The 23,912-nt window shown below is 38.4% G+C and overlaps 4 protein-coding genes and 1 pseudogene across 5 annotated transcripts; 3 read left to right on the top strand and 2 right to left on the bottom strand.

The window, feature by feature from the left end:
* The first annotated feature begins 382 nt into the window (after positions 1-382).
* On the top strand, positions 383-3,448 carry LOC106387508 (trichohyalin-like). The gene is made up of 6 exons (XM_013827371.3): positions 383-700; positions 785-900; positions 1,101-1,219; positions 1,314-1,682; positions 1,958-2,255; positions 2,334-3,448. The coding sequence occupies exons 1-6, from the start codon at positions 542-544 to the stop codon at positions 3,292-3,294; spliced, it is 2,022 nt and encodes a 673-aa protein (XP_013682825.1). The 5' UTR covers positions 383-541; the 3' UTR covers positions 3,295-3,448.
* A 220-nt stretch (positions 3,449-3,668) lies between these two features.
* Positions 3,669-4,683, bottom strand: LOC106387511 (probable histone H2A variant 3). The gene is made up of 2 exons (XM_048746319.1): positions 4,439-4,683; positions 3,669-4,166 (listed from the first exon to the last, which is right to left on the bottom strand). Exons 1-2 carry the CDS (start codon positions 4,544-4,546, stop codon positions 3,870-3,872), a joined length of 405 nt encoding a protein of 134 aa, XP_048602276.1. The 5' UTR covers positions 4,547-4,683; the 3' UTR covers positions 3,669-3,869.
* A 118-nt stretch (positions 4,684-4,801) lies between these two features.
* Positions 4,802-7,983, bottom strand: LOC106387503 ((6-4)DNA photolyase). Its single transcript, XM_013827364.3, has 14 exons — positions 7,443-7,983; positions 7,295-7,366; positions 7,144-7,224; positions 6,888-7,067; positions 6,736-6,807; positions 6,547-6,633; positions 6,387-6,485; positions 6,226-6,309; positions 6,043-6,129; positions 5,899-5,970; positions 5,702-5,815; positions 5,530-5,617; positions 5,352-5,447; positions 4,802-5,190 (listed from the first exon to the last, which is right to left on the bottom strand). Exons 1-14 carry the CDS (start codon positions 7,809-7,811, stop codon positions 5,018-5,020), a joined length of 1,674 nt encoding a protein of 557 aa, XP_013682818.1. The 5' UTR covers positions 7,812-7,983; the 3' UTR covers positions 4,802-5,017.
* A 743-nt stretch (positions 7,984-8,726) lies between these two features.
* On the top strand, positions 8,727-11,762 carry LOC106387507 (annotated as a pseudogene).
* A 19-nt stretch (positions 11,763-11,781) lies between these two features.
* Positions 11,782-14,144, top strand: LOC106387505 (cytochrome c oxidase subunit 5b-1, mitochondrial-like). 2 transcript variants are annotated; one of them, XM_013827367.3, is made up of 6 exons: positions 11,782-12,180; positions 12,410-12,501; positions 12,627-12,677; positions 13,156-13,222; positions 13,307-13,386; positions 13,807-14,144. In XM_013827367.3, the coding sequence occupies exons 1-6, from the start codon at positions 12,000-12,002 to the stop codon at positions 13,867-13,869; spliced, it is 534 nt and encodes a 177-aa protein (XP_013682821.1). In that variant the 5' UTR covers positions 11,782-11,999; the 3' UTR covers positions 13,870-14,144. The 2 variants fall into 2 exon arrangements, with proteins under 2 accessions (XP_013682821.1, XP_013682822.1); XM_013827368.3 differs by having other exon boundaries at positions 11,878-12,180; positions 12,413-12,501.
* The last annotated feature ends 9,768 nt before the right edge of the window (positions 14,145-23,912 follow it).

Here is a 23,912-nt window from a genome sequence, read left to right as displayed (position 1 = left end):
TTTCGGATCAGACATATTCCAAGAGCACAAAACACCTTGGCGGACAAACTTGCACGTGGTGCGAGAAATTCTCCTTCAGCTATGCTTTATGTCGATTCTATCCCACCGGTTTGGCTTGCTGAATCGGTTGGATCAGCTTAGTAGTTCTAAATGTTATTGTCAAAAAAAAAAAAAATTCACATTTTAAAAATTCAAAAAGAAAGTAGCAAGTATATCACAAGAAACCTAACGAACTCCATTAGGAGGAGGAGCGTGAGTCCAGCGTGGCAAGTAGCCGTTACACACCCAAAAGCCGTTCACATGCTTACGTGGCACGACAGCTATTTTTTTTATTTAAATTATATTAGATATAATAAATAAAAAGATATGGTCGTCGTTGAAATTTACGACAGAAAATCCGACCGTTGTTTGAGTTCTATCTTCTTCTTGCCCGAAACAGAACTCACATTCTCAAAAAGCTTCCTTTTTTCTCTCTCTTAGATCAACAAACACAAAACCTAAAGAGAAAACAGTTGATCTTGTTCTACTCTTCGTGACGAAGATGTTGGGAGATTACGATATAACCGAGGAAGACATGGTAATCGACGAAGCTCAAGGCTACCCGATAGCTTACGCAAAGATCTGTCGCGATTTCGACGCTTATCCGTACAGAAATGGACCTCCTTTCACCTTCATGCCCTACATCCTTCAGCAGAACGAGGTAATAATCTGTTCGAATCATATATTCGCCAGATCGAAAGTTTGATCCTTAATACACTTTTGTGTTGTGTTGTTTGTCTTAAAGAGCTCAAGATGCAGAGAAGCAGATCAGATGTTCCCTGTGATTGATCCGAAAGCAAGACCAACTACAAAACCAAAGATCTTCCTAAGTCTACTCTGGAAACAACTCAATCATCTAGGGTAAGCACTCATTGATAAACTAATCAAGCATAGGCCAAAATATTAGGTTAAAAAATTATATAAAAATATATAGGTTAAAAAAATTATATAAACCATTACTAAATTGTATAACCTTTAAAATCTCAGGACCTGCCATGACACTAACACTAGAATAGTAGATTTTCTGATTCTAATGATTTTGATTTATTTATTTTTTGTAGAAATGCTGGGTTTGATCCAGCTGTAATCCGGATAGATCCATATGGGAACGTTCTCTACTTCCACGCGGATTCAGCTTCTCCTCTCGCTTGGGGGTTTGATCATTGGTTCCCTTGCTCAAGTAACTAACTAAACACATCCCTCAAGTTTTTATCTCATTTTAAGGTTACATGTTTGTTGTCTGATTGATTAAAAAAGCTTTTGAATTGATTTAGGAGGAGGTTTAACAGTACCAAGTAACCTAAGGATAGTGCAGTGGCAAGCACGCAAGAACAAGAAGGACAAACTCGAGTTCCTCGTACCATGGTGGGAACTTCAAGTCGGCATCTCAGTGAACCAGTTCCTCTCCATTTTCGCCGCTTCGAGTTCTGATTTCAAGAGGAGAGCCTTTTCATTCTTGTTCAAAGAAGGCGAAAGCGAGGAGCTTAACGGCTCACAAACCGTTGACTCGCATCGTTTCCCGCAGCATTTTGTTGAATCAAAAGACAAGTTTGGTCTTGCGTCAGCTGCAGTTGTTGTCTCTAGAAGAGAGCCTTATGACCCTTCTTTAGTCTTGAGATCACTTGATCACAATCGTCAAACACGTTAGTAACTACTACCCTCGGTTTTTCGGTTATAGATAGAGACATAAACACTCTTTTATCCAATGTTCAAGAAATCGTTAGGTGGTAATTAGTATTATAAGGGATTAGTGCTTCGTGGGTGTCTAAACCGATTTTTTGAACGTTTTAACCAATTTTGTAAGAAAATAAAATCGTTTCGGTTATGCCCCATTTGCTTCCTAGGCGGCCTAAACCGATTTTTTTTATCACTGCCTTTATCTATTGCTACATTGAAGCAACTACGTATACTGCTGCAGCGAGGAAGATGAAGGAGACTCCAGATTTAATGAAGAATCCGTATCAAGCCATTGTTGCTGCTAGGGACTCGCTGAGACACCGAGAGGAAGCGCAGAGTATGAGAGTTGAGCTGAAGAAGCTAGATGATGGGATGAATGATTTGAAAAGAAAGAACAGTCAAGAGCAGGTTAGTATTCAGGAGCTTGAGAGTGAGCTGATTAAGCGGAGAAGAAGAGCTGAGAAGTGCAGGAAGTTGGCGGAAGCTCAGTGCTCTTATAGGAACACACTTGAGAAGATGATCAGGGATGCCATGCACCAGTAAGAGATTTTTGATTTTCCTCTTATATACAACAACAACTCCATTTTATTATATTAACTTTAGTTTTGTTTTGTTAGGAGTGTTGTGTATAAGGAGCAAGTGAGGTTAAACCAGGCTGCTAGTAGTGCACTGATGGCGAGACTAGAGGCGCAGAAGGCGATTTGTGACGGTTCGGAGAAGGAGCTTCATAAGAAGTTTAAGGAAAGAGAGGAGCTGGAGAATCAAGTGAGGCCTGAGATGGAGAAAGCAAGGAAAAGATCAAGAGTTTTGCTGAATGATGAGGATGAATTGTTGCTAGAGGATAGGGATAAGAAGCTGTCTTTGTATCTTCCTGGAACAAGTGAAGATACGTCATTACAAAAGGAGTTAAGATTAGTATACCTTGAAGAAGAACATAAAGCAGTAGCAGCTTCTGAGAAGCATGGGGAAACAGAGGAAGTGGAAGAGGAGCATAAGACATTAGAAGATGTTGAAGAGAAGCTTGAAGAAGGGAAGAGAGGGAGCAGAAGCTTTAGAGCATTTCATGTATTCAAGGAACCAGAGAATGAGGAAGATGAGGAAAGCAGGAGAGAGCGAGGGAAAGGAAACGTTGAGAAATGGCTCCACGTTTTACTGGAAAACAACAGCAAAGACAACCTTCAAGGTAGCAATAAGATCGATGAAGTGATTGAGAAACTAGACCACAAGCTCCCTCTACTTGAAAAGGTTAATGAAGAAGGAGAAGATGTGGCTGAGGAGGCAAAGAACAAGGTGGAAACAAGAGGTGAAAGCAGCTCACGTAGAAGCAGAACGAGTTCTGATTTGAAGAACACGCCAGAGAAGAGCGGGAGAGACAAAGTGGTGAAGAGATCAGAGAGTGCTAGAGCTTTCAGAAGGATCCCATCTTCTCCTTCGCTCTTCTTTGGAATGAAAAAGGGAAATGACCTCGTCAGGAAGAAGCCTGTGGTCTCAGGTCAGGACGATGAGAACGAGTATCTCGTTAAGAACAACTTCATTAAGTCATCTTTCCAAACAATCAAAAGAGCTGTCAAATTCTAGACCAAACTCTTCATAATATTGGCATTTGTTCAAGCGTGTGATCAAATATTGTTTGTGTGTATAAAAAGACTTCCTCATTGTTTGCTCTCCTCCATGTGTAATAATAACAGCTTGTTGTGTTGTTTACATTAAATACCTTGAAGGTGTTGTTCTTTGACAAGTCTTGTCTTTTGCAAATAGTTGGTTATCAAAGTCGAGTATGTTCTTAAGATTAGTTAACTTATGCCATGGATAACCACAACAACACTACAACTTATACCTTGAAGGTGTTGTACTTTTTTCAGTTTCAGGTTTTTTCAGTTCAATTTGTTGAAAGTTTATTATCCATGTAATGTGTTTTATAAACCATCTTGATATAAATAAAATTTTAGCCGGAAGAAAAAAAAAAGATTAATAAACTTATGCAACTGTTTTCATATGAACAAACACCAAAAACATTAAATCAGAAACAAGAGCAACAAGTCACACGTGAGTCTTTAACAAAACAAACAATCTCCCAAGAGTTTTCTCTCTACTAATGTCTTAACACATAAACGATTATTTAAGCAAAAAGGTTCGAGAGACAGAGACAAAAGCTACTCTTGGCCAGATTTGTTGATGAGGGACTTGTGAATGTGAGGAATGACACCACCACCAGCAATCGTTCCTTTGATGAGAGTATCAAGCTCTTCATCACCGCGAATAGCAAGCTGCAGATGCCTCGGTGTGATACGCTTCACTTTCAGATCCTTGCTCGCGTTGCCAGCCAGCTCCAGGACTTCCGCGGTTAGATACTCCAAAATAGCGGCTGTGTAAACCGCTGCGGTTGCGCCAACGCGTCCGTGAGCGGTTGACCTTCCTTTCAATAGTCTATGGACTCTCCCAACTGGAAACTGCAAACAAGGGACAGAGAAACATGTACTTTTTGTCGTTTTTAAAGACATAAAGATTCAACAGTATCATTAAATATGGATAGTACTTTATTGTCTAACCTTCTACACAGTTCATTTTATCGTCAAAATCTATGGAGAAAAATCTCAGGAAACTAAAACAGAGAGGATAAACTCAACTCCATCTCTAGACTATTATAATCTACATCAGAACCTTACAGATCCGTCACTTATACGGTTCACACATCCCAAGAGAGAGAGAGAGAGAGAGAAACCTGAAGACCAGCACGAGAAGAGCGAGTAGTGGGTTTCTTCTTGTCTTTGTCCTTGTCGTTGCCGCTGGATTTCCCCATTATCAGCCCTTTCGCTCCTTTTCCTGACATTTTCCCCGCCTAAAAAACAATCACCAGTCTTACACGTAGAGAGAGAGAGAGAGTGTCTGTGAAAGATAGAGAGAGATCCGGAGCAGATAAATTAAAAGACAAGTAGACGGGACGCCTTTCTCAAGTTAAGTCAAGTGGATTGATTGACTTTTTTATCTCTGTCTTTGGTAGTCATATTGACATTTTTACCCCTCGGCCCAAGTCTCATCAAAAGCCCATGGCTAATGGATAAAATATAACAAACTGGTCCTTCTATTTAGTTTTAAACAGGAAAGTATCTCTTTTTCTTTGTCTTTTTTAATTTGGCACCGATACTTTAATCCTTTACAAATAGCCTCCTCATCTACTGTTTGCGGTTGACTCGTTGACCTTAAATAGAAGAGCATTTTAACATTAAGCCCATACCACCAGCTACTACAATTAGTTTTTATAAATGCCTATTTCATCAAATCTCATTAGATACTTTAGTACTTAGTTGAGTTTTGGTCGTTGATTCCTGATGTTCGACTCTTCATCTGTCTCAAGCTTTCTCCTCAAATCCTTCAAGTCATCATCACCGATGTTACCATTCATCTTCTTGTTCAATGCGTACGCTTCTCCCATCTTCCTCTTGCACTCCTTGCTTGCTGCATCATGCATAACCACTGCCACCAACAAAGTCACAATTATTTGCAAAAGACTTTCCTTTCCCTAAATATAAATACACTGTATATTGATTCTAGTTTCACAATTTTTTTTAAGCTAGAGTCACAGTTATATTCACATCTTTCTAAGAGTATATGTACATGGAGAAGGGAATATTAACTTGGCTTTGGGTAGTCCTTCCCAACTATGCACTTAGCTTTAGTTTGAACGCTCAACGGCGCTGTCCATGGCTCATAAATATACTGCTTTGGCATATCTGAATCAGACTCACTTATTAGCCAGTTAATGCATAAAATGGTTAACAAACTTACAAGGGTAATGGAACTAACTTCAGTTACCTTTCAGGACCGGGAGAAAATGCCTAATGTACTTGCCTTCAGGATCATACTTCTTTCCAAAAGATACAGGTGAGTATATGCGATTGTACTGAAACCCACCACCAGAGAAACATCGTCTTAGAATGTGAAGCATGACTAATGAAACTATGGAAACAAAAGGAGGAGGCAATGCCTGATAAAAGAAGGAGGAACATGATAACCACATCCAGTTCCCATTATTAATTGCCCAGTCTGAATCAATCAAAAGCCTCTCGAACACATCACGCCCTTGTTCCCAGTGTATGAACTAACACCAGAAACATCGTTATGCATGTCAGTGAGATTTTCTAAAGAAAGGAGAACCAATAACAGTAGAGGCAGCAGCATTACCAGATCCCCACGAGTTAGGAAACAGGCTACAGAGTGACGCGCTAGATGGTGCATCCAACCCCATTTCAGAAGCTATAAATTACAGATGACAGAAAGATTCATACAAGGAAAGCTCAAAGAATTCACTGAAGACTAAAATCAAACCTGAACCATGATGGCATCAATCCAAGGGTACCCTGTCTTACCATCCCTCCAAGCAGCCAACATATCATGATCCTCTTTCCATGGAATCTACGTTACATGTGGAACAAAAGTGGTCCAAAAAGCATTAAAATAACCTAAGCTGAAGGAGCTTGATAAGAAAATACTCAAGTTGTTATCTAGTACCTGTTTGCAGATTGGGTTTCCCTTCATTTTGTCAAAGTTACGAGTTCCAAACGCAGTGGTATAGAAAAATTCTCGCCACAACAACTAAAGAGACAAAAAGGAAGAGAGATATAAACTTCCCTTAGTCAGGCAGCATAAGAAACTGTTAATCAATGACTGACCTGTCCAAGGAGAGAAACTGGCGGCGATGTATGCTTTTTCATATCCTTATAAACACGTTGAAGGCATTGATAAAAGTACCTCGAAGACAGGCATCCAAACTTCTCCAAGGTCAGGTAATAGACAGCAAAAATAAGTAAACAAACTATCTCAGTAACTCACTTTCAAATAAGGTGACAAAACAGTAGTTGCGGGCTTCAAGAGTGCAGATGGATCACCCTTTGGTTTCTCAAAGTTAGCCACCCATGCCTACACTTCAAATAAAACACATAAAGGGTTTACAGTACTATTGACACTGATAAAGAAGATATAATATCTCTGAAGGGAAAGCTTCCAAGTCCTTCACCATACCTTATCACTGATTGACTTGGTCAATCGTTCCAAGGCCTCTGATTCACCTCCTCTAAAAGGCGTCCATTCATCCTACAGACATTTTACACAAGCATAAGTTTCTCAGACGGAAACATTTTTAACTACTATAAGAAACAAGATCATCTCTTAACTTGTTCATCCTCTCTGTATCCAAGCTCCTCAAGCTTTGGTACTTCCGAAACTCCAATACTCCCAACATCTCCAATCGGTGGAAGTGAAGAATAAGACATCAAAAGTTCAGATTCAGCACAAGAAGGCTCCCCGGCGATCTTCAGAAACGACTGATAACTCAAAGGTGCCTTCCCACCATTCTTACTCGCAAGAAAACACAGAATCTTCACAGTTCCATAAAAAAAAAAAATCTAAAACAAGGGCAAAAGAACTTACTTTCTGTATAATATCAGTGGGATTGAAAAGAGTATGGCTCACTGGAGAGAAAACCTCAACACCAACCGAAGAAGCATACTCCTACAGAGACGAACATTACTTGAATTAGCTAAAAGCAAGATCAAAACTTTTTAAGGCGTAATGTTATTACCTTGACTTTAAAGTCTAGAGCTTGATAATACGGATCAGTATCATACTCAAAGCAAAGCCTCTTCACCTTCCACTATCATCATAAACCATTTTTTCAGATGATCTCTACTCCCTCAATTTCACAAAGTTTTGAACTTTCTCTACATTACCTCTCGCAAGCAACGAACCAGGACCTCACCGGGTTCACCTCTCAGAACCAGCAACCGAGAACCGAGTTTCTTCAAACCGGAATCGAGATCCTTGAGGCTCTCAAGCAAGAACCGGATCCGGTTTACTCCCGCGCGCGACGAACCGGGAGAGAACGCAGATGGGTCCGGCTCCATGTAACGCGGGTCGATCACGAAAACCGGGTACATAGATCCGGAGGAGGCCTTTGAGGCGTGTTCGAGAGCCGGGTTGTCGTGGACACGGAGACCTTTACGAAACCAAATCAGTGAATTAGATCCGGTGGCCATGGATGTTACGGGGTTGAGACGGTGACTTGACGGTGAACAGACAGAGGAAGGTAATCGTCGCATGAAATTTGTCGGATAATTCTGGGAAGATTTTCGCGCCTTTGGGAAGGTGGTTAACGTGCGGTTGGTTGATTTACGCTCCCCAACTGTGTGTTTGACTAATATGCGCGCTAATCGGCGTAGGATAAAGGAAGCGTGTAGGTTATTTCTCAACGGTTATATTTGTTCCACGTCATCGCTATTGAGGAGTTTCATTTCAGTGATGTGTTCAATTTTCCAACGTTTAAGTCGCTCAATAAATTGGGGAACTTACTAGGCAAGCCTGTTTATTTATAGACTATCTCTGAAAAATTTTAATCTCATTAGTATATTATAAACCCTAAAGTTTGTAATGTGTTAGGTAGATATTTCTTTTTCTTGATAAATCATATTGACTTATCCGTTCGGCTTTGGAAAGAACGCATTTAGTGCTACAGAGAGATGACTGACTACCACACTATCTGACCCGAGTTTGGAATACTTTTTCAGGAAGTGAACCGATCATCTGTTACAATCTATCATGCAAACCATTTAGACTGAATCCATAAACCAAGTGATTAAATTTAGTTCTCTTAAAAAATCGAACTTTTGTGAATATACCAAATCCCAAGAGATTTGTCACTAGACTACGGTTAAAATTAAAACATGTTTTTATTGTCAAAACAATAGTTCAAGCATTAGAATTTGATAATTCAATGAAAAACTAACTCAATCCAACTTCGAAAATCGATTAGCACCAATTTCGATCGACTAAGTTTTAATTGATCATCCTCATCTTCTTATTTCTACTTCTGTTTTTTTGTCTTTTTGCAGGTTGAACAATGAACACAGATGATACGTTGGGAAGATGATGTGGGCTCCGTGGCCCATTCTAGCTTTGTTGTTTTGGGCTGTGGCATGAGAAGTGTGTTAACTAATAATCGTCAGCTCGTCACCCATTATACTGTGTAATTCGACACGTGCGTACCTTGCTCACGTACGCGTTAGTCTGAAGTAGAGAGTGACCAATTCTCCCAAAGGGCCGGCCACTAAAAAAACGGAGCATCAGTGAAGAGATTCGCTAATCCTTCGCGGTGTGACCTGAGATCACGTCACCATGTGGAGAAGAATCGTCTCCTCTCATCTCAGAACCCTCGCCGCCGCTGCTTCTCCTCGCCGATCGATAGCCACCACCGGTGCACCGGTTGGCTTCTATCTCTCTGCCAATCGATCCGCTTCTTCCTCCGCATCCCTCGCCATTTCAGCTCCGAATCAGGTGGATAAATCATTGCTATAGATTCTCTCCGTTTTCCGAATTCTGTTTATGATGGAGTTAGATGCAATTCTAGCTGTTTATGTTGAATCGCGTTACTGTTCTCTAACCCCATGGATTATGTATTTGGTTTAGTGCTTACGTCGTTGTTAATCCAAGTCTCTGTCACTAATCTAGAACTTTTATCTACTACTGCGTCTTTGTCGATTTTTGCTATTGAAGCTGTGCAAGACGGTGGTGAATGACTGTTATTGTAATTTGCAGTAGAGACGGTTGCGAAGAAGAAGGTGGAGGATGTGATGCCCATTGCTACTGGACATGAGAAGGAGGAGCTTGAAGCTGAACTCGAGGTGATTACTTGTGTTTTCGTCTCTTTGCATCTTAACATATATTAATATAAGTTCAGCTGCGGAAATGAAATTTAACTTTTGTCATTGTAATCTTGGAATCTTGAGGGCAGGGGAGGAGGCTGCTTGACATTGACTTCCCCGAAGGTCCTTTTGGAACAAAGGTTAGTAGTTAAGTTTCTATTACCAGAGATTGGTTCTCACGTTGAATGTCTTAATTTTATTATCACCGCCAAGTTTTACAACGTATCAGTGTTTTTAGCAATCATAGATTTTATACTGAACACCTAGCACAGCTAGTTGATTGACGTATACGAACCACCCTTTGTTTTCATCCGTAGTATTCCATCACCCAGCACAGTTAGTTTATTTATGCTGTGTATATTTCAATCTTTCACACTACAAGATTTTCTTGGTGAACAATGTAATATTAGTTCCATGGATAAAGCACTTATCTTGTATATGGGGTTTGGTGAGTTTAACAAGTCTCTAAGCTGTGTTTGTTAGTTAAACTGTGTCCACGCTAGAGATGTTAAAACGGGCTTGACGCCCGCGGGCCTAACAGGCTAACAGGCTTTAGTATAAACGGGCGGACCCGTGATCTGTTTATTATGATATAAAAATAAACGGGTTTATACGGGTCTGCCCGTTTAGGCCCGTCTCGTTAATGGGTATACCCGCTAAATAAACGGGTACCCGTTTAAACCCGTTTATGAGTTTTTTTTATAAAAAAATTATATTTAAAGATTATTTTTTCAAAAAAATATTTTTTTTTATAATTTTTGTTTTGAAATAAAATAGTTATATTATATATAGTTTGTGTTACAAAACAAATATATATAGTTTGTATTTTTTTTTCTAGAAAAAAATTTAGGTTATAATTGTGTTTAAAACCTATTAAAATTTGTTGATGTTTTTTATGATATTATGAACTGATTAATATTTAATAAAAGTAAAGTATTTTATTCAAATTTTGCTTTAATTGGAATTTCTATTTGTTATAAGTTTTAAAATCAAATAAAAACTATTAAAAATTATATAAAGATATGACAAAAGATTATTGATAAAAAATAGAATTCACAAAAAAAATATTTTAACGGGCCTAAACGGGTACTATCAACATAGATGGGCTTAACATTAAACGGGTCTAAACGGGCTTGACATTAAACGGGCCTAAACAAGCAGGGTCTAAACGGGCAGGGCCTAGACGGGCCCGGGTAGCCCATATTAACATCTCTAGAGCCTAGACTCCACGCTACCTATGATGCTTACACGTCCACGATGATCACGAAATTTTTGCAGATGTCACATACAACATGTGAAAGTGTCTGTAGACCATTAGAATTCATTTCTTAGCATTCCTATGTATCTTTTCTAAATTACTGATATAATATAGGTTTTGCTTGCTGTATAATTACTGATGTCATATAGGAGTGGATGAGGTGCTAAATCTGCATGCTGTATAACCAATTGAAACATTTGATCTTTTTTCATTTTCTCATGTCGTTTTATCTCTTGAATGAGCAGCATTCATCATCGTTTAGCTACCATTTGATAACAATTTTGTCATCTTATTGATACCAATTTGTGTTGACCTCAGGAAGCTCCTGCTATTGTAAAGTCATACTATGACAAGCGAATTGTGGGATGCCCTGGTGGTGAAGGCGGTAAGTTAACCTCGTCTTCTCTCTATAAATGGCATATACTCCAAGTTTCCGATATTAATTGTTGTCTTTATTAGATATTTCGTATACATATGTATCCAACAAAAACAGTTGTACACATTATCTACCAAAGACATGTCTAATCAATATTCCTCCTGAAAACTGCAGAGGATGAACACGATGTTGTGTGGTTCTGGCTGGAGAAAGGAAAGTCTTTTGAGTGCCCGGTCTGCACTCAGTACTTTGAGGTAAGTTAACCATGAATCAATCAGATGATCTAAATGGTAAAAAAATTCAAACGAGTGTCGTATCATCATAGTCATAGGGTCTGAGTCAGAGGAATCTGTAAAAGGATTAGAGCACAAGAGAACCCTGTTGAGATTTTCCATATATGAATATTGACTTGGTTGAAAATGTATGATTGATTGCAGCTGGAAGTAGTTGGTCCCGGTGGGCCTCCCGATGGTCACGGCGACGAAGACAATGATCACCACCACTGATTCCAGCTTCTTAGTTACCGGCGACTAGTTTAACATTATATTTTCACTTTGTTACATATATTATACAATATTTGTTTAATTTGGAGTGAAAAAAAAAGATTCCTCCGTTGGTGAAACAAAGTTGAAAGTGTTTTTGCTCCTTTTAGAACAATGCTGTTTGTGACTTGCCATTCTCATACTTCTTTATTATCAAGTTAAAACACCATAAACAAGTTAACACATGATCGGGTTCAGGTTGAGAACGGCGAGTGGCTAAGAGATACAGTATATATTAAAAATCGATTGGCACGTGCGTGCTTTCATTTCACACGTAGGAATTGATTTTGAAATGGAAGTATTAGTACGAGTGACCAATTCCAAATAAGAATCTGAGCAAAGAGCCGCCACCACTCAGAAAGTAAAAGCATCGGAATCGTTTCGCTTGATTCCTTCATCATCAATTCGTCATCATGTGGAGAAGAATCGTCTCCTCTCATCTCAAAGCCCTAGCCGCCGATGTCGCCGCCGCTTCCCCTCGCCGATCCATAGCCACCACCGCGAGACCCGTTGGCTTCTACCCCGCCGCCAATCCATCAGCCATTTCCTCTTCTTCTTCTTCCGTCATCCCTCGCCATTTCAGCTCTGAATCAGGTGATTAAATCGTCTCTGTTTTCAGATCTCGGCGGTGGATTTTGATTCAGTTGTCGATGTAGTCTTTCTCGCATACACGTGCCATAGGTTTTAGAGGATAGTATATGTTATCTACTTTTCTGGTCTCTGAGATTATATTTTGTTGCGTTGCCAAAAAGAAGCGGGAGGATTTGATTCAATTCTCATCGCTGTTAAATTTAGTTTTCTGAAATGTGATTCTACTATACAGTAGAGGCGGTTGCTGCGAAGAAGAAGAAGGTGGAGGATGTAATGCCTATTGCAACGGGACATGAGAAGGAAGAGCTTGAAGCTGAACTTGAGGTGATTCCTAATCTTTGATTCTCTATGCATTTTTTAAAAAAAAAAACATATATGATTAGTTGATACGAATTTGCTTTACCGCAACATATATTTTTTTTAACTTTGTCATTGTCTTGTTTGGTTAGGGGAGGAGGCTGCTTGACATTGACTTTCCCGAAGGTCCTTTTGGAACCAAGGTTGGTTTACTTTCTTTTATTTTACATATCTTGCAACTCTCAAGCTTATTTTAACGACCTGTGTGGGCTAACTTAACACCCTTTATTTGGGTCCGTGTTATTCCTTCATCGAGGACTCTGTTAGCATGCGACGCTCACTTTCGTTATGTCTATTTTGTCTTGTTTTGGGCTTTTGTTAATTTCTCTAACGAGTATTAGTTCGCTGAATGAGGCACTGGCTTGGATTTGAATCATATATGGGATTTGAATAGTGCATTCAACAAGTCTTTAAGCTCTGTGTTTATTTGTTTTCCATGGTCCACTGCCCATCTTTCCAGATGTCTATGGATCATGGAAATTTATTTCTTAAGAATCATTTCTCCTAGTATAACACAGTTGAGACGTTTGATCTTTTTCGTATTGTCTCTTGAGTGAGCAGCATTCATTCTTGTTTGCCTACTACCCATTTGATAACACTTTCCAAATTGTTTTACGTCAGGAAGCACCTGCTATTGTGAAGTCCTACTATGACAAGCGAATTGTGGGATGCCCTGGTGGTGAAGGCGGTAAGTTCATCCATTCGTCACTCTTTTGGTGGATATAAATTGGATGAGAAGTGGCATAAAATGAATAATTTGTATCTACTGCAGAGGATGAACACGACGTTGTGTGGTTCTGGCTGGAGAAAGGAAAATCTTTTGAATGCCCTGTTTGCACTCAGTACTTTGAGGTAAGTTAAACTCGTATCAGTAGCTTCTGCTAAATGGTAAATACAATAGTCATAGCTCAGACATAACTGTAAAAGGATTAGAGCAAGCACTAGATTGTCCATTTATTTTGGTTGTGACTGTATGTCACTTCTAGAGTAAATAATAAAAGTGAAAAATCTGTTACTCTCATTTACTCTGAAATTTCTCCAATCAGGTTAAAAAGCATTTCCACCTATTTCCTCTAGTTACTGTTATAGGAGAGTAAAACACACAAATAAATTTACTCCATCTTAAGCAAGAGTAAATATGTTTACTCTACTTTACTCTCTCTCCCATTTTCATTTTTCCACTTATTTTCACCTTTTTATTTCCCTCTTATTTACTCCATTTTTTTCCGATCACACTCTTAATAATGAATTGGGTTACATGTATGTTTGCAGCTGGAAGTGGTTGGTCCGGGTGGGCCTCCCGATGGTCACGGCGATGAAGACGACCACCACTGATGCAAGCCTTCTCCCTTACCGCGAGTTTTGCTTTTTCTATTTTCACGTTCTTAAGATATTTTAGATTTTTTATAATTGGAATAAAAAAAAGAAATATGCCGCTGGCGAAACACGGTTGAAAATGTTTTTGATCCTTTTAGAACAACAACACTTCGGGTATCGGAAAGTTTGTGAAAATGCCAAAACTCTGACGACCGTTGTTTTACTTTTGTAACAACTCTTGAATCAGAATCATTCTTGCCTTTTGCTTATTATATATTCAACTTTTGTTTTTATGGGTCGACGTCTTTTCAATATTGGACGTTTTGATCTTGTCCTTTGATTCCTTGTGAACGGAACAGCCATACACTTCTATATATTATCGAAAACCCAAATTTTCTTCCGACCTTATGCAGTAATTGGTGTAACATTAATTTACTCATACAATGCATGGCACCTAAGTTTTACTTTCCATCTTTTTTTAAATTTATAATGAAGGTGTGTGCAACACGGTGGGGGTGAACATCAAGGCCTCTTTATTCCCTTGCGACTCTAGAATTCATAAATTATTCTCATAGGACTTGAGACCAAATTAGTAAACTTGATTAATCGTAAATGAGACTATGCAGATTGTTAATATCACAAAATTTGTCAGTTCTTATTTATTTCGTATGCCTTTTTGGTTTCATGTCATTTATATGTTGACAATGAAAAGACCAAGCAGAAACTGAATGCTTTTTTTTCTTTTACCAACACAGAAACCTAAATGCTAGTACATATATTATATATGTTTTTTTTTTAAATAGACCACCCTATGAAACCAAAGCAAAACCTAACTAAGCTATAAAATAGAAGGAAATAAAGACAAACAGACGACACCATTTTCGGAAAAAGCCCGTGGAATATATTCGAGAAAACAATCTAAAATGTTCCGTTTCTATTCTTTTAAACGAAAAAGAAACAAACTATCAAGAAAAAGGACGTCGGAGTTTAATATTCCGTCTCTACTTCAGGACAAATCACCAGATAAATTAGTTTTTCTCTAATAATGTTCGACACAGCTTGCCCTCACTATGAAACCCTCTCGTCTTCAGACATGCATGCATATATATATATCGTATAAGTGTACTATGTATAAGTTAGTCTTTCTGGTATTAGATTAGATAATTACTAGGTGGAGAAAATAATAGTATGCCTTTGGAAAAATGTGATGATTTTACGCCCTTTCCAGTTAGGTGCTTTTAACAAACTAAATAATAAAATTGAAAGCCTTTTAGCAAAAAAAAAAAAAAAAAAAAAACTAAATAATAAATTAAACGTGGTTGACAAAAAAATAATAATAAATTAAACGCGTATATTTTGTTAGCTATACACGTGTTTAATATTCTTTGATTTTATTTTCATTGGTATTTGTTGTGATATGGATACTGGATATAGTTATGTTAACCAGTTGTATATGATTAATTATTATTTTAGTATTATTTATCTAAATAAAATTGTGACATGAGGAATATACTATTGTCAAAAAATATCTTTTAGAGTTTTCGTATTATATATAACATACCTTTAATATACTATTGTCAAAAATATATTTTACAGTTTTCGTATTATACATAACATACCTTTAAATAGTACAAACATTACATAAGAATTTTAGTGCTAATTTATTACAAAAAGTTATGCTTAATTAGTACCATTTGCCGATATAGTTACACCATCGTAACGATATCAGATGCCACTCGTTCCCCAAATAAAGGATTATAAAACTTGTATCAATATGTACTAATACATCATGGACATATACTCTTATTGATGTGCTCGATAATAATAATAATCAATACGTCTACTAATACTTTGAAAGGGCGAGTATATTTTTTTCTTTAATTTTTTTTAGAAATTTAACTTTTATATTTTTTGTAATCATATATGTGTATACCTGTATTCTTTAATTTTTTTTAGAAATTTAACTTTTATATTTTTTGTAATCATATATGTGTATACCATTTTAAAAAAATTATTAGTAAGAAGTTTTGATAATTATATTGAATTTGTAATATTGCATAGCTATACACTTGTACCCAGTGTTTTGAAATCCGATCCAGATCCGCGGTTGAATCGGTAAATCAGGTGATCCGGTATGTAATCCGATTTGAGTTTTAAGAAAAAATTATTATTTAATAATACAGTAAAACCTACGAAACCTGCTAAAACCTAGAATCCGGCTACCAATTAAACCAGTGGTTGAATCAATACATAACTTTTAATTATTAATTTTTATAAAGTTATAGTATTAGAATGTTTTTGTATTCTAATTAGGAAGTTAAATTTTTAGTTTTATAAAAAGAAAGATGATATGATTTTGTAGATTAAATAAAACCCGCTAAAATTCAGAATCCGACCTACCAGTTAAACCACTGGTTGAACCAATACATAACTTTCAATTATCATTTTTAGTTATATTATTATAATCTGTTTGTAATATAAATAGGAAGTTAAATTTTTAGTTTTTATAAAAAAAAGATGATATGATTTGTAGATTTTGAATCTATTAACAAAACTAATTGTTTGATTTGGATTAGTTTATTTTTATTATCAGTTATCAATTATAATTTTATGATAGTCCACTGTATATATATGTTGTAAAATATAATAAAAGAAAATCCACAAGAAACCTGTGTAACTAATTGGTATGAAAAAATATTTTATATTATTTTCTATCACCCAGTAATACAACATATTTGTTATTATCCTCTTTATGTTGTATAATATAAATAAAAAAATCTTCAACTGCGTTTTGACAGTTCTATTAAGATAGCATCGATGGCGTTTTACAATGATCATAAAACGTTATAAATTGTTTCAACTGCGGTTGCGGATGGTTGTAGATAAATAAATGTAAAAATATTTTATAAATGTATTTTAAATCTTAAAATTTAAATATTATAAATAAAAATATCATAAAATTCATTTTATATTTTAATTTATAGTCACTAACAATATTATAATTTATATTACAAAAAATTTAAACCAAGAATATCCACTATAATTTGAAGTATTAATATTTCTCTTGCTGAAGATATGAAATTTAAATAGTGTAATCCAATTTCTTAAGGTTATTAGATATATCATAGTTTTCAGGTTTCTTAACTATATAAAAAAAAACAAAGCCTATATTAAAGTTCATAACCCAATTTGGTTTAATCAATTTACGGGTTAGCTGTATAAATATTAGGATGATATGCTTTTTTGAAAATAATAATAATATTGATATAGCATTACATACTATAGAGGTTGTATGTAGACTTGTAAGAAATGTATGTTACGGAACTAATGTCAGTGGACAGTTTTACATATTAGCTATTGTTAGTGGGTTCCTACTATTAAGGAATTAAGTAGATATTAATCCGTACTTCCGTGCGGATATATTTATATTTTTAAATTAATATTTAAAATATAAAATATGTTATAAAGATATATATCTAATATCAATTTTATGTATATAATTTTTATTTTGAAAATTTATATTTGTTGAAATTTGTTTGATGATATTGTACAAATCATATATTAATGAAGTACTTTTTTATTTATTTAAAATGCAACATCAATATTAATAGTTTAATTTTAAAAATTAGTTTTATATGAATTAATAAAAAAAATTATTACCTTCTTTGTTTAGAAATTTTTATACTCGAAATGTTTTTATGTGAATAAATTAAATTATTTTCGTTATATTTTAAAATATTATTTTATTTAATATATTATATTTCAGTTTAATGTTTTTATTTTTACTAAAAATATCAAACATAAAATGTTACAACCAATAAAATATTATTTATTTTGTTTTATATAAAAATTTAATTTGATAATTTAAAAAGAATTGGGCTATACTATTTAATTTCAAAATTAGTTATTGGAATATATAAAATATGGTCTATATTAAATATGATAAACAACCAAATGATAATTACCTAATGATAATATATTTATCTTTTCTTAGAAATGTTATTTTTTTTTGATGAAATTTGAAATTTATTGATCAACATTTGAAATTTTTACAAACGATTAAAAGTTGTTTAGTGTCTTAGGTGCCAACGACAGACAAATCGAATGCTAAAGAGTAACTTGAAACCATCTTCTTAGTAACCCTTCCAATCTGTGGCCATGAGTGTATCGCAAAGAGCAAATGCGGTTCCGAACTGCCTTGTCTATGAGTTTTCTTAATTGATCCCTCTGGATCCCTCGTTGCTGGTGACGCCTTGAATTTCTTTCCTTCCAGACGTAGTACACGGCAGTTTGGAATAGCATCCTTGCGAGAATTGAGTCGAGGCTTTTTCCTCCCATAGTACGTAGCCGATTGACAGTCCATGCCCAATCTGGGTTGATGTTCCGTCCAACAAGTGGTCTTGCCAGAGATTCCCATATCGTGTAAGAGTATGGGCAGTCGAAGAACAGGTGATCTCTTGTTTCATATCTCTCTCCACAAAAGCCACAAACCTGAGTAATACCCCATGTTCGCATGCGATCTCCCGTTGATAACCTGTTCCTTATTGACAGCCATGTTATGAAGGAGAATCTAGGAACCCCCTGTGCGAACCATACCACTTTACACCAATCCACGTTACTTCTCCTTTCTCTTAGTTGATCCCAAGTTCTTGCCGCTGAAAACGTGGTCCTGTAATCATCAACCCCATGCTTCCATAGTATAATATCGCGCCCTTTAGTGGAGGAGGGAGCAGCCGCCGCTAAGATCTTGCTATAAAGCTCCCCGTACCGCCGACTCCTACGTCCGCGAATGTTCCACGTATTCCCCCTCGCTGCGTCACTGACTTTGGCATGGCGTGATATACCCAGATAAGTGGTGCCCACCGCTCCTGTAATATTAAACAATTTCCCAATTCCAAGCCAATTGTCAAACCAGAAGGAAGTAGTTCTACCATCCCCGATATCAAATCTAACGAACTCATAGGCCACATCTCTTAGTTTCAGGAGCTTCCTCCATATCCAAGATCCATTTTGTTCTCCTCTCACATCCCAAAAGGAATTATACCTGAGCAAGTAGTGTCTCACCCAACTTACCCATAGGGAAGCCGGTTTTGTGTAAAGTCTCCAAATGAGTTTAAGGGCAAAGGCTCTTGCCGTGTCCTTGAATTTCCGCACACCCAGACCACCTTCGTCCTTAGGCAAACAGAGATCCTCCCAGCTGACCTTAGCTTTGTGAGTTTGTGTAGGTGAGCCCGACCATAGAAACGCGCTGCACATGCTTTCGATGGTGTCATAACACTTGGCCGGTAGGATAAAAGCCGAGCTCCAGAAGTTAACCATGCTTGTAATGACCGACTGGATCAGTTGTAGTCTTCCTGCAAAGGACAGAAATCTGTTGGACCAACACAGCATCTTCCCACGAATCTTTTCTATAAGCGGTTCATAGTCATGGCTGGATAGTGTCTTCGTTGTTAACGGCATTCCTAGGTACCGGATTGGTAGGGTACCGAGACTGATACCCATAGAAGCCGCAGTAGTGAGGAGAGCAGAGATGTTCCTTCCTGTAACATAGATGGAAGACTTTGCTACATTTATGTGTAACCCAGAAACAGATGCAAACCGGCGCATTACACCCAGAATACCCAATAGCGATTCGGAAGTCCCGTTGGTGAAAACCAGTATGTCGTCCGCGAAGCACAAGTGAGTAAGTTTTACATCTTGACACTGCTGATGATAACCAAATTCCCCCGCATCTGCAGCTTTGTTGATCATTTTTGATAAAACATTATTTAGGATGACATACAAGTAAGGCGAGAGAGAACATCCTTGTCGGATCCCTCTGGCACTCTGAAAAAAACCCTCCAAACTTCCATTCACATTGATAGAAAAAGCTGCAGTTGAGATGCATAACCTCATCCAGTGGATAAACTGAAGAGGCATTCCCATTGCTTGAAGCACCGAAGTAATGAAAGACCACTTGACCGTATCGAATGCCTTAGATATGTCAAACTTGATAGCACAATTTTCCTTGTTCGTGCTCCTGTGGTATCCAGTGACCAGCTCAGAGGCGAGTAGTACATTTTCTAAGAGAAGGCGATCTGTTATGAATGCACACTGGTTTGCTTCAACCGCATCGGGGAAAATGATCTTTAGCCTATTGGCTAGTACCTTGGAGATGACCTTGTATAGCAGATTACAGCAAGCGATTGGCCGATAATCCTTTAGCGTCTGTGCAGTAGTTGTCTTAGGTATCAGGGAGAGAATGGTTGCATTTACCCCAGCAGGCATGAATCCAAATACGAAGAATGATTGAACCGCCACGATGAAGTCCCTTCCGATGATTGGCCATGCTGCGATAAAAAATTCTTTAGTGAACCCATCTGGACCTGAAACTTTCCCATTTGGAAGTGAATGAAGCGCCCGTTTGATTTCCGTTGGTGTGATAGGTCGGACCATTGCAGCAGAATGATCACCAGGACACCTATAGGTCAGCAAATCCTGCAGAGCAGTTACCGAAATTACCTCGCTATTTGGATCCTGTCCTTGTAGGAATGATTGGAAATATGAGACTGCTTCTTTTTTGATATCAGGTAACGAAGTGAGGACTTCTCCTTCAGTCGTGACAAGTCTTCTAATTGTGTTTTTTGCATTCCTCGTTTGAACCATACTGTGGAACACCTTGGTATTTTGATCTCCAACCGAAAGCCAGCGAATACAAGACTTCTGCTTGTAGAATTTCTCCTCCACTCTAGCTAAGGTGTTCCATCTGTTAGCTGCCTCCGCTGCCCTCGCAAAGTTTCCAGGGGTTGGGTCTAATAGTGCTATGTTTTGACAGTCACACAGCACATCATAAGCATTCTTCGTACGAGCCGGTAGGTCCCCGTATTGCGTTTTGTTCAGCTCCCGCAGCGGCTGTTTCAGGAGTTTTAGTTTCTTGTGAAAACGTGAAAGGGCTGCTCTAGAATGGAACAGCGGTGGCGTTGTATCCCAGATTCGCTGAACTGTTGGTAGGAACTCGTTGTGCTCAGTCAGGTAGTTGAAAAAACGAAATGGTTTCCTAGCATCGTTAACATTTCCTGTCGTACGGATCAGACACCTTGCATGATCTGAGATTCCACCAGCATCGAAGTGCGCTGAGGAGCTTGGGTATTGACTCATCCAGCTTTGGTTTACCAATGCTCTGTCCAGTTTCTTTCCGATGGGGTCCTCCTCTCGATTGTTCCACCAAGTAAATAAAGCTCCCGTATAGGGGAGATCAGTAACCGAGCAGTCCGCCACTAACTCCTGAAACTGATACATACCCGTTAAGTCTCTACGATACTCCAAAGATCTGGAGTGCTCACTAGAAGCCAGTGTTTCATTAAAATCACCAATCAAGATCCAAGGAAGCTTTAGGTGGCCATACGCAACTTTTGTGCCTCTGATTTCCTCCCATAGTCTGGTCCTTTCCTATGCCGTGTTAAATGCATATATGGCTGAACAAATATATTGTTCTCCGGTGGAGGGATTCTGAATAGCACAAGTGATCACATGTGCACTCATGTGCAGTCGTGTGACTACAACTTCATCCGTCCAGCAAAACCGGATTCTCCCCAAAGGATGATATTCGTAGTTAGTAAGAGAGTTCCATCCCGGCATAGCAACATTCATACACCACTGATGGTTAGATTCCTGGACTCGTGTCTCTACTAGGCAGCCATAAGAAGGCTTTTCCTCCTGTAACCATGATTTGAGGGCTCGATGTTTGCGTGGTAGATTGAACCCACGCATGTTCCATGCAAAGAAAGAAGTCATAACTTCCTACCGGAAGTTTTTTTTGACGATCCGTGCCTTCCTCCATATCCGCCTTTACTCATATCTTTAGAACCAGTTACTCTCCCCCGAAGTTGCCTTGGCACCGACCCCTGTTGCCTACTTGTCGATGACACCTGCAATTCCTTTTCTTTTTTGCCATCCACTATATTTCCCTGAAACTCGACCTCTTCAACTTCCGTTCCACTTCCTTCTAAGCATGTTTCCTCCTCTTCATCGATGTCCTGTAAAGGACTAAATCTTGACGGGGAGATCGTAAACTCCTTTTCTCCGTTCACGTCGCCTGATGCCTTCACTCCCTTCCCGTTAACCCACACGTCAATGGTATTAGAAAGCTCCTTAGATGTTTCAGATATCTTGCTCGTTTTTTCCTCGTGTGAAGATGCTACAGGTGAAAGCTCTTCCAGGTCCTTTATTAGATGCTCCATAGCGTTTCCCTCCTTAGGCATTGTCTCCACTGCTTCCACAATCCCAGTCTCGTCCCCTCCTCTTATCTTATCATCCTTCACACCAATATCCCTGCTACCCTCCACTTCTTTGCCCTTGCCTCCTCCGACAGTTATCCCTTCACGCGGCATCGAGGCGTAGATAGTTTCCCCTGTTCGCTTACTAAGGATTTTTATCTCCTTACTCGAACAGTCCTGTCCCTTATGTCCCCACCTGCAGCAGACATTGCAGCGGGGAGGGAGCCAAGGATAATTGACTTCAACTTCGTGTGAAGCTCCCGCTTTGTCCGTGAAAGTGATCTTTTCCACCAGAGTCTTATGTAGATCGACTTCCACTAGGATTCGGGCCATGTCCAGCCTCACACATTTCTTCGTGTTCGGATGCAGTTTCACAAAATGTCCCACTGCCCCAACCAGGCACTTCAGTCCTTTATGGGAATAAAGTGTGTTTGGTACTCCTCTGAGGTCAACCCAGAGTGGCATGGCTGACAAGTCTGGAGGATGCTGAGCAGACTCTGGGGTCCAGACATTAACCACCAACGGAATATCCGCTATATGCCAATACTTTCTTTGAATCACCCGGTTCCTCATTTGATCATTTTCAATTCGGAACAACACAGTATTCTTCGCAATAAACTGGACATCAATCTTGCTACCCGCCTTGGGAGCGGTCCAAATACGATTGACGGTTGCGTGAATTGAGCCCACGTGGGGAGCGTCTCCAATGAAGTAGCCCACTACGAAACTTTTCCAGAGAAGCTCCGCCTCGTCAAAGATCGCATCTGGGATTTGAAGTGTTGCAATGCCATCGACAATGTCGATAACAGGTTCCGCTCCTGCTCTACCGGCCAGGTCCTTCGACCATGGGCTTGATCGGACACGCTCTTCCTGCTTACCTCCGTCCCTCCCTTCCGAATGTTCTCCATGGTTTCCGGCCATAGATTTGTGCCGATTCTCTCCACCATCGCGTACCTCCGAAGCTGCTCCTCCGTCAGTTGACTGAGTGAGCAGGGCGAGAGATGATGCGCCACCGTCATGAGTCTCTGAAGCTCCGACTCCCTGGACAGCTGGTGGTGTAGTGAGCGACGTAGAGCTTTGAAGACTGTCCGTTTCATGCGTTGACCCCTTCGCCGGAGCTGCAGTGTCGCGCGAGGTCACGTCTGGATCCTCTGTCGGCTCGCTTGGATCACCAAGCTCAGATGCGATCGGATCTCCCATAGTCGTCGCTGGCTCGCCCATGAAATCGCCGGTTTGAGCTCCCGTGATAGGAACTCCTGGCAGCGTCGCTGGATCGCCATCGCCTGTAGCTCCCGTGATTGACTCCATCATTTTTATTTCTATAGTTTTTCTTAGAAATGTTATTGTTTAGATGTGTATTGTTTTTGTTAGGAGAATATCATATATGAGTAATTTTAGGATGTCTAGTTAAATTTTTAATGAATAGTCTAACATAGACTTGCGATGGTAGATAAAAAATAGGACTCTATCTTAATAGAGTAGAAGTAGTGGTTACAAAATATATATTTAGATACAGTTAGAAATTATTATGGTATATTTTTATAAGTATATATTATAGGATTATTTTTTTTGGACTAAACCTATATCAATAGGTCATATTCTTAATTTAATAGTATTGATGCAATAATAAAAACAAAGATGCAATAATATTTAACATTGGTACGTTATGTAATAGTTTTATCTGCGAACATTCTGTATGCAAATGAAAACAACCAGTATCGGTTCTTTTTGGTCGGCAGAAAAAAAGAGTAACAAAATTAAGTTTTAGAGTATATATTCTATAAGCGATGGTATTTATATTATTTA

Source organism: Brassica napus, chromosome C1 (assembly GCF_020379485.1).
Source record: "Brassica napus cultivar Da-Ae chromosome C1, Da-Ae, whole genome shotgun sequence".
Classification (NCBI taxonomy): domain Eukaryota; kingdom Viridiplantae; phylum Streptophyta; class Magnoliopsida; order Brassicales; family Brassicaceae; genus Brassica; species Brassica napus.
The sequence above is the reverse complement of the archived record's forward strand: the minus strand, read 5'-3'. Positions and strand labels throughout refer to the sequence as shown.

Coding starts and splice junctions, on each gene's coding strand:
- LOC106387508 (XM_013827371.3), top strand. CDS start 542: ATGTTGGGAGATTACGATATAACCGAGGAAGACATGGTAATCGACGAA. Junction 1,220..1,313: donor TCATTGGTTCCCTTGCTCAA/GTAACTAACTAA, acceptor GAATTGATTTAG/GAGGAGGTTTAACAGTACCA. Junction 1,683..1,957: donor TGATCACAATCGTCAAACAC/GTTAGTAACTAC, acceptor ATACTGCTGCAG/CGAGGAAGATGAAGGAGACT.
- LOC106387511 (XM_048746319.1), bottom strand. CDS start 4,546: ATGTCAGGAAAAGGAGCGAAAGGGCTGATAATGGGGAAATCCAGCGGC. Junction 4,167..4,438: donor CTTCTCGTGCTGGTCTTCAG/GTTTCTCTCTCT, acceptor CCTTGTTTGCAG/TTTCCAGTTGGGAGAGTCCA.
- LOC106387503 (XM_013827364.3), bottom strand. CDS start 7,811: ATGCGACGATTACCTTCCTCTGTCTGTTCACCGTCAAGTCACCGTCTC. Junction 6,808..6,887: donor GATACAGAGAGGATGAACAA/GTTAAGAGATGA, acceptor AAATGTCTGTAG/GATGAATGGACGCCTTTTAG. Junction 5,448..5,529: donor TTTTCTCCCGGTCCTGAAAG/GTAACTGAAGTT, acceptor AGTCTGATTCAG/ATATGCCAAAGCAGTATATT.
- LOC106387505 (XM_013827367.3), top strand. CDS start 12,000: ATGTGGAGAAGAATCGTCTCCTCTCATCTCAAAGCCCTAGCCGCCGAT. Junction 12,181..12,409: donor CCATTTCAGCTCTGAATCAG/GTGATTAAATCG, acceptor TCTACTATACAG/TAGAGGCGGTTGCTGCGAAG. Junction 12,502..12,626: donor AGCTTGAAGCTGAACTTGAG/GTGATTCCTAAT, acceptor TTGTTTGGTTAG/GGGAGGAGGCTGCTTGACAT.